Raw genomic sequence first — 8,053 nt, 5'->3', positions numbered from 1 at the left:
TAGTTTTTAAATGCTTCCTCCCCTCCACTATCATGATCCTAATTCTATCTTACAAATCTGGCTAGACCAGAGAATGTACACTGGTACAGATAGGAACTGGAAACACAGGGAATCCAGGACAGATGATCCCTTCAGGACCAGTGGTGAGAGTGGAGATACTGGAGGGTGGAGGGAAGGTGGGGTAGAAAGGGGGAACCTATTGCAAGGATCTACACATAACCTCCTCCCTGGGGGACGGACAACAGAAAAGTGGGTGACAGGAGATGTCGGACAGTGTAAGACATGACAAAATAATGATAATTTATAAAATTATCAAGGTTCACGAGGGAGGGGGGAGCATGGAGGGTGGGAGGAAAATGAGGAGCTGATCCCAAGGGCTCAAGTAGAAAGCAAATGTTTTGAGAATGATGATGGCAACAAATGTACAAATGTGCTTGACACAATAGATGTATGTATGGATTGTGATCAGAGTTGTAAGAGCCCCCAATAAAATTATTTTTAGGAGGGGCGGGAGGAGGGGGGCTGGGAAAGAAAAAAAATTATTTTTTAAAAAAAGGTAGGCAAAGGCTCTTCGGGAGACGCTGTGTGGAGGCATTCAAAATGGTTCAGCGTCTGACCTACCGGCGTAGGCTGTCCTACAACACCGCCTCTAACAAAACTAGACTGTCCCGAACCCCTGGTAACAGAATCATTTACCTGTATACAAAGAAGGTTGGGAAAGCTCCAAAATCTGCATGTGGCGTGTGCCCGGGCCGACTTCGAGGGGTCCGTGCTGTGAGACCCAAAGTTCTCATGAGGTTGTCCAAAACCAAAAAACACGTCAGCAGGGCTTATGGTGGGTCCATGTGCGCTAAATGTGTCCGAGACAGGATCAAGCGCGCTTTCCTGATTGAGGAGCAGAAAATCGTGGTGAAAGTGTTGAAGGCACAAGCACAGAGTCAAAAGGCTAAATAAATACAAATGAAGCTTGTTTGAATAATAATTTAAAAAAATAAATTAATTAATTTAAAAAAAGGTAGGCAAAGAAGGACATTTAAATCATGACTGCAGGCAGTCTCCAGACTATGAATGGGTTTTGTTCCTAAGTCTGTTTGCAATCTAATTTGGATGTCGGCCCAAACAGTTAGGGTTGTGTGACATCCTCCCTCAAATAGTGTGCCTTCCTCTGCAGAACGCTCAGACACTAAAACATCTGCAAAGTGATAACATTGTAGTGAAGAAATAACACTGCTTTCAGGTAATGTCTATTCGTTATTGTGACTCACTGGATGTACCTCAAAGTTTTAGCCTACTGGGTAATATAAGGGTTTAGGAGGATTGGTTCGTAGCTCTTGGTGGTAGGTAAACAGGGCCCCCTTAACCTGGGGATCACCTGTACGATATGTTCCAAAAGCAGGATCAACATGAGGAGAAAAACAGAAAAGATAAAAGACATAAAGAATAAACCAGATGAGAGTAAGAGCAGATTAGACACTCAGTAAGTTAAAAGTGCTGAATGTGAAAACACACAGACAAAGACTGACTTAAAAGAATGAGCAGAAGTCAACGAGGGTGATGCAGCATTAAGCAGCCTTACTGCAGCCCAGAATGAGAGGGTGGGGCAAGGCAGGGGGGGGGCGGGGGAGGTTAGATTCCTAGGGCTGCCCTAGCAGGCAGTCACAATCTGAGCAGCTTCAATCAATAGAAATCTGTTTTCTCACGGTTCTGAAAATCAGAAGTTTAAAATCAACGTTCTGTCAGGGCCACGTTCCCTCGGACACCTCAAGCAAAAGCTCTTTCCTTGCGTTTCCAGTTCCTGGGAGTCCAGTTCCTGGGAGTCCAGTTCCTGGGAGTCCCACATTCTTTGGCTGGGAGCAAAACACCAGTCTCTGCCTCCATTCCCCCATGGCCTTCTTCCCTGTGTCTCCATGCCTCTTCTCATTTTATGAGGACACCAGTTGTGTTAGACCAGAGAAACAAATTAACAGACACTCATATGTGTATAGGAAAGAGTTTTATATATAAAGAGTAGTTGCAGATCAAGTCCATAAATCTGATATTAGCCCATATGTCCACTACCGGTCTATAAATTCCTCTTCAGACTCATGGAACACATGCAGTGATGCTGAGTGCACAGGCCAGTGGGTGGGAAGTCTTGTGGATCCAGTGGCGGTAGAGGCATCTTAGCACTGACATGGGTCTCCACAGCTCCTCCAGCTCTAAGTCTCTGGCTGCCGTCAGCATAGCTCCATGTGCCTTGTCAACAGGAATGTATCCTAAGGAGTGAGTGTGTACTCTGCCTCCAGCGAGCTATTTCTCGCCTTAGCACCTCCAAATGAGGTCAGCAAGCTGCAACTTGACTGACAGACTAAACCCCACCCCTTCACTCTTAATAGTCTCAAATTGACTACAGATTACGTAACTTCCACAGCAGTTATAATGGATTAGGGTGTATCCTACCTCAATAGAACCTCATGTAAGCTAATTTCAACTGCAGAAATGCTATTTCAAATTAGACCACATTTGTGTGGGGGTGTGTGTGTGATTTGAGTGGAAGTTTTCAGAGTAAGTTGGTTTTCAGTTCAATAACTCAGGCACACTGTTTTGTGGCATTGATTACAATCTCCGCAATGTCACAGCACTGTTCCCACTTCATCCCTGTCTTTACTGTGTCCTTTTGTCCTTCTGCCCTTTCCCTTCCTGCCCTCGCTGCGTTCCCCATGGACAAATGCTCCCTTTGCACCTTTGGCTGATGTTTCTAATGAGTGGGTATCTGCGGGTGTGATTGCTCATGGGCCCTTCTTTCATTTGACTAAATTTTGTGCCACGAGGGTGTATTCAGTTTCTGCCTTGAAGGGAGTCGAAGACCATGATTTTGAAGATCACAGTCTCAATCAGACAAGTCAGTAAGCCTGGTCTTTGTTTGATTGTGAGTTATGTCTAAATCTTTTTCTCCCACGTTACCTAGGACTTCCTACTACACATCCCTTCAGAGCAAGTCCACAGCATAGCTGGGCACTATCCAGTTCTTCTAGTTTCAGGATTGAGGAGGCTGGGGATTCTCATAGTCCATTAGTCCTTTGAATGAATTCTCTCTTTGCATCTTTGTTTTTCTTCACTCTTCTTTAAGAAAGGATCAGTGGTTTTTCTTTGAAGATCCCAGTAAAAACTTAGGTCACTTTTATGGGTAAAGTTGAGGGTTAAGACTTGAACCTATTTGGAGGTGGTGATGGGTCACAAATCGTGCCATAACAAAAAGTTAGAAATTATTTTCAAAGAAATAATGGATGAGACTTCTCCAAATTTGGTGAAAACTGTTTTTCATTGCTGCTGACACTTATGGTCACGTAAGGACACTTATGCTGACACTACATGGGTGGGCAGTGTAAACTGCTCCATTGGTTTTTCAAGACTGACCTGCTAGAAGCAGACTACCAGGCTTGTTTTCAGGGACCATAAATTCATATATCCAAGAACCTCAACAAACTGCAAGCAGGGGGCAGGGAATACAAAGAAAGCCAAGTCAGTAGACGTTATAATCACATTGCTAAAAACCAATGACAAATAGAAGATATTAAAAGCAGCCAGAGAGGGAGGTAGGGGATCAAGGAGTTCAAGAAAATGTTTTGAAACTGATTGTGGTAGCAATTGTACAATACTGCTTGATGTGATTGAACTATGGCATGTTATGACAGCTGCAAGAACTCCCAATAAAATGATAAACAAAAATAATAATAAATAATAAAAGCCAGAGGAAACACAGAATATATATGTAAAACAAAGATAAAAATGGTAGCAAATATCTTATTGGAGACCATTACATCAAAAGAGATTGAAGAGACATTTTAAAAGCATTGAAAGAAAAACTGTCAACTAAGGGGGTGTTAAAATCTTTCAAAAGTGAAGTTGATAGTGCAATGATAGACAGACAAATGGAACTGAAATGGGAACCCAGAAGTAGCTCTATTCACCTAGGGAGCTGATGTATGACAAAGACTGAAACTCACTGAATGAGAAAGAGACAGTCATCTTATCCAATGGAGCTGGAAAACTAATATCCACTCACAGTTAAATGAAACAGCATATACCAAGTCAAGATGAATCAGAAGCCTAAATGTAAAACCTAGAACTATAAAGATCATCAATGAAAAAATAGGGACAAGACATTGGACAGTATAAGATATGAAAAAAAAATAATAATTTATAAGCTATCAAGGGTTTATGAGGGAGGAGGGAATGGGGAAGGAGGGGGGAGATGAGGAGCTGTTGCCAAGGGCTTAAGTGGAGAGCAAATATTTTGAGAATGATGAAGGCAATGAATGTACAAATGTGCTAGACACAATGGATGTATGTATGGGTTGTGATAAGAGTTGTATGAGCCCCCAATAAAATGATTTCAAAAAAAGAAAAAATAGGGACAAGCTTATGGGTCCTAATAGCTGGCATAAATACACTATCAAGCATAACTGAAAACATACAAATAGCAGAGGATAAGCTAGATGATTGCAGCCTCTTGAAAATTAGACATTTAAGAGCATCAAAGGATTTCACCAAAAGAGTCCAAAGAGACTGGGGGAATTGTTCAGCAATGACAGATCCGACAAGGAGCAATCTCTCAACATCAACACCAGAGCAAGAAAAAGGACAAATAATGCAACTTGAAAGTGGGCAGAGGATATGAATGGACACACCACTCAAGAAGACACTGAGGTAACTAACAAATAGTTAAAGAAATGCTCCAGCACCAAGACATGAATGCAACATACCAGCATGAAACTGGGAACCAATAGAAAGGTCTGCGGGCTGGCCCCAATCCCAACTATGAGAAACCCCCCTAACTGCTCCCCCACCTGAGGAATGCACTTCAGAGGAGCGCACTGAAGCTACAGCTCAGGGAGAGGGGCACCTCTGATCAGAGCTCACAGGAGCAAAGAGGGAAGGAGAGAGAGTGGAATACATCCTGGCCCACCAAGCCCTGAGGACAATATTGCATGATGTCCCTCACTGACCCATAGCATTACGGGGGATAACACTGGAGACACAGTGTGGGAATCGTGCCTGATCTGACCCCACCACACCAGGTGAAACACTAAGGTCATGCCACAGAGCAGCAAGGGGAACAGAGCAATGAAGTCCCCAGGAAATACCAAAAATAGACTCTGGGGGCAGGGCATGACACCCCATCAGACTCAACCCGAAAACACTCCTAAAGGTCAAAAAACAGACCTGGAACTATTTATAGGCTTTTCTTTTCTTTTTTTTGGTCATTGGTTTTGTTTTCTTTTGTTGCTTTGTTTTGCTCTGCCTTGTTTTTGTGCTTATTATTGTCACTGCATGTCTATCTAGATAAGATAGGCAGGATAAACAATCCAGAGGAGAAAACAATGGGACCGAGGTTTCCAGAGGACACAGGAGAGGGGGAGGTGAGGAAAATTAAGGGAGTTGTCAACCAACCCAGGGACAAGGGAACAACAAGTGATCTAAAATCAGTGGCAAGGAAAGCATAGGATGCCTGGTGGGGCTTGATCAGGGCAAAGTAGCCGAGAGGAATAATTGAAACCCAAATGCAGGCCGAACATGATAGTGAGACAAAGGAAAGTAAAAGGAAGTAGAGGAAAGAACTAGGGGGAAAGGATACTTATAGAGGTCTAAATGCAGGCATGTATATATGTAAATATATTTTTATATAAGGATATCGAATAGATCTATATACATATATTTATATGGTAAATATTAAGGCAACAGACAGACATTGTGCCTTGTGGTAGTTATTTAATCATTTGTCAATTTGAGAGGATTAAGAGTGAAGTGGTGGAGGCTAGCCTATCAATCAGGTCATAGCCAATGACTCATCTGTGTGGGCATGGCCTTCTCCTGACGATTCTGGGAACTCCTGTATTCCTCCTTGGAGGCAGGAGACACGTACTCAGTTCACTCCCTGAGAGACACTCTACTGACAAGACACATGGCACTATGGTGATAGAGCCTGTCCCCTGGAAGCTGGAGGAGCCACACAGAGAACCCTGCCAGTGCTGAGATGCTTAAAATGCCACTGGGTCCACAAGATTTCCCACCCACCAGCCTGTGATCTTCCTGCACTTGGCATCATTGCATGTGTTTCATGAGTCTGAAGAAGACTTTATAGATTGGTATCAGACATATGAGCTAATATCAGACTTATGGACTCGATCTGGACTGGGCTGGGATGTTTTCTCAATATTCAATTGCTCTTGTATATAAAGCTCTTTCTTATACACATATGAGTGTCTATGAATTTGTTTCTCTAGTCTACCTAGACTGACACAGGCCTCCACTCAAGTACTCCTTCAACTCAAGAACACCTTGTTCTAATAACCTGGCATTCTGTGATACACACATTCCCGACGTGATTGCTGAAGACGAAATGGGTGCATAAGCAAATGTGGTGAAGAAAGCTGATGGTGCCTGGCTATCAGAAGATATAGCATCTGGGGTCTTAAAGGTTTGAAGATAAACAAGCGGCCATGTAGCTGAGAAGCAACAAAGCCCACATGGTAGAAGCACACCAGCTTGGGTGATGACAAGGTGTCGATGGGATCAGGTATCAGCCATCAAAGTCCCAGAACAAAAAATCATATCAATGTAAATAAGGGGGATTATGGAATGGAAACCCAAAGCCCATCTGTTGACAATTGGACACCCCATTACAGAAGGGTCACAAGAAAGAGAAGAGTCAGTCAGGTGCAGTATAGCACTGATGAAACATACAACTTTTCTCTAGTTATTTAATGCTCTTCCCCCCCCACACTAGCGTGACCCCAATTCTACCTTACAAATCCAGCTGGCCAGAGCATGTACACTGGTACAGATAAGAGCTGGAAACACAGGGAATCCAGGACAGATAAACCCCTCAGGACTAATAATGAGAGTAAGGATACAAGGAGGGGAAGGGGAAGTGGGGGGCAGTAGGGGGAAACCAATCACAATGATTAACTATTACCCCTTCCCAGGGGGACAGACAACAGAAAAGTGGGTGAAATGAAAAGATAATAATTTATAAATTATCAAGGAGGGAGGGAGAAGTTATCAAATTATCACGAGTGAGGGAGAAAATTAGCTGATACCAAGGGCTCAAGTAGAAAGAAAATGTTTTGAAAATGATGATGGCAACGTATGTACAAATGTGCTTGACACAATGGATGTATTGTCATAAGAGCTGTAAAAGCCCCCAATAAAATGATGATGATGATGATGAAGAAGAGCTCCTGATCATTATCCGTTTTTGGATGCTGGCAGGTCGGTTCTAACTCATAGCCGCTCAATGCACAATGGAACGACACACTGCCTGGTCATGCACCCTCTACACAATGGTTTGAGCCCTTTTTTATAGCCACTGCTTCAATATGTCTCATTGGGGGGGGGGGTCTTCCTTCTTTTTTGTTGTCCCTCAACTTTACCAAGTACGATGTCCTCCTTGGGGTGGGGGGGTGGGGTCTCCCCTGATAACATGTCCAAGCTACCTGAGACAAAATCCCACCATCTTCGCTTGCAACAAGAATTTTCGCTGTATGTCTTCCAAGATTGATCTGTTTGTTCTTCTGAACGTCCATGGTACCTCCAGTGTTCCTCACCAGCACCATAATTCAAGTGCAGTGCTTTTTCTTCAGTCTTCCTTACTCAATGTCTAACTTTCACATGCATGTGAGGAGGCGATTGAAAGTGCCTGGACTTGTGTCAGGTAGTCGCACCTTGGTCCTTAAAGTGGCCATTTTATTTTTAACACATTATTTATTTATTTATTTATTTTTAATTAGGGGTTCATACAACTCTTCTCACAGTCCATACGTACATCAATTGTGAAACACATCTGTACATTCATTGCCATCATCATTCTCAAAACATTTGCTCTCCACTTAAGCCCCTGGCATCAGGTCCTCATTTTTCCCTTCTCTCCTCACTGGCCCCTCCCTCATGAACCCTTGATAATTTATAAGTTATTCTTTTGTCATATCTTGCCCTGTCCAATGTCTCCCTTCACCCACTTTTCTGTTGTCTGACCCCCAGGGAAGAGGTCACATGCAGATCCTTGTAATCG

The 8,053-nt window shown here is 43.2% G+C and overlaps 1 protein-coding gene across 1 annotated transcript; it reads left to right on the top strand.

The window, feature by feature from the left end:
* Positions 1-579: 579 nt before the first annotated feature.
* LOC142454522 (large ribosomal subunit protein eL34-like) lies at positions 580-996 on the top strand. Its single transcript, XM_075555810.1, has one exon. The coding sequence runs from the start codon at positions 601-603 to the stop codon at positions 952-954; it is 354 nt and encodes a 117-aa protein (XP_075411925.1). The 5' UTR covers positions 580-600; the 3' UTR covers positions 955-996.
* Positions 997-8,053: the final 7,057 nt, after the last annotated feature.

This window comes from Tenrec ecaudatus, chromosome 8 (genome assembly GCF_050624435.1).
Source record: "Tenrec ecaudatus isolate mTenEca1 chromosome 8, mTenEca1.hap1, whole genome shotgun sequence".
In the NCBI taxonomy this organism is placed as follows: Eukaryota; Metazoa; Chordata; class Mammalia; order Afrosoricida; family Tenrecidae; genus Tenrec; species Tenrec ecaudatus.
Note: the sequence above shows the minus strand (reverse complement) of the source record. Positions and strands in the feature narration are given on the sequence as shown.

What these genes read in the sequence shown, in the direction of transcription:
- LOC142454522 (XM_075555810.1), top strand. Translation starts at nt 601, where the DNA reads ATGGTTCAGCGTCTGACCTACCGGCGTAGGCTGTCCTACAACACCGCC.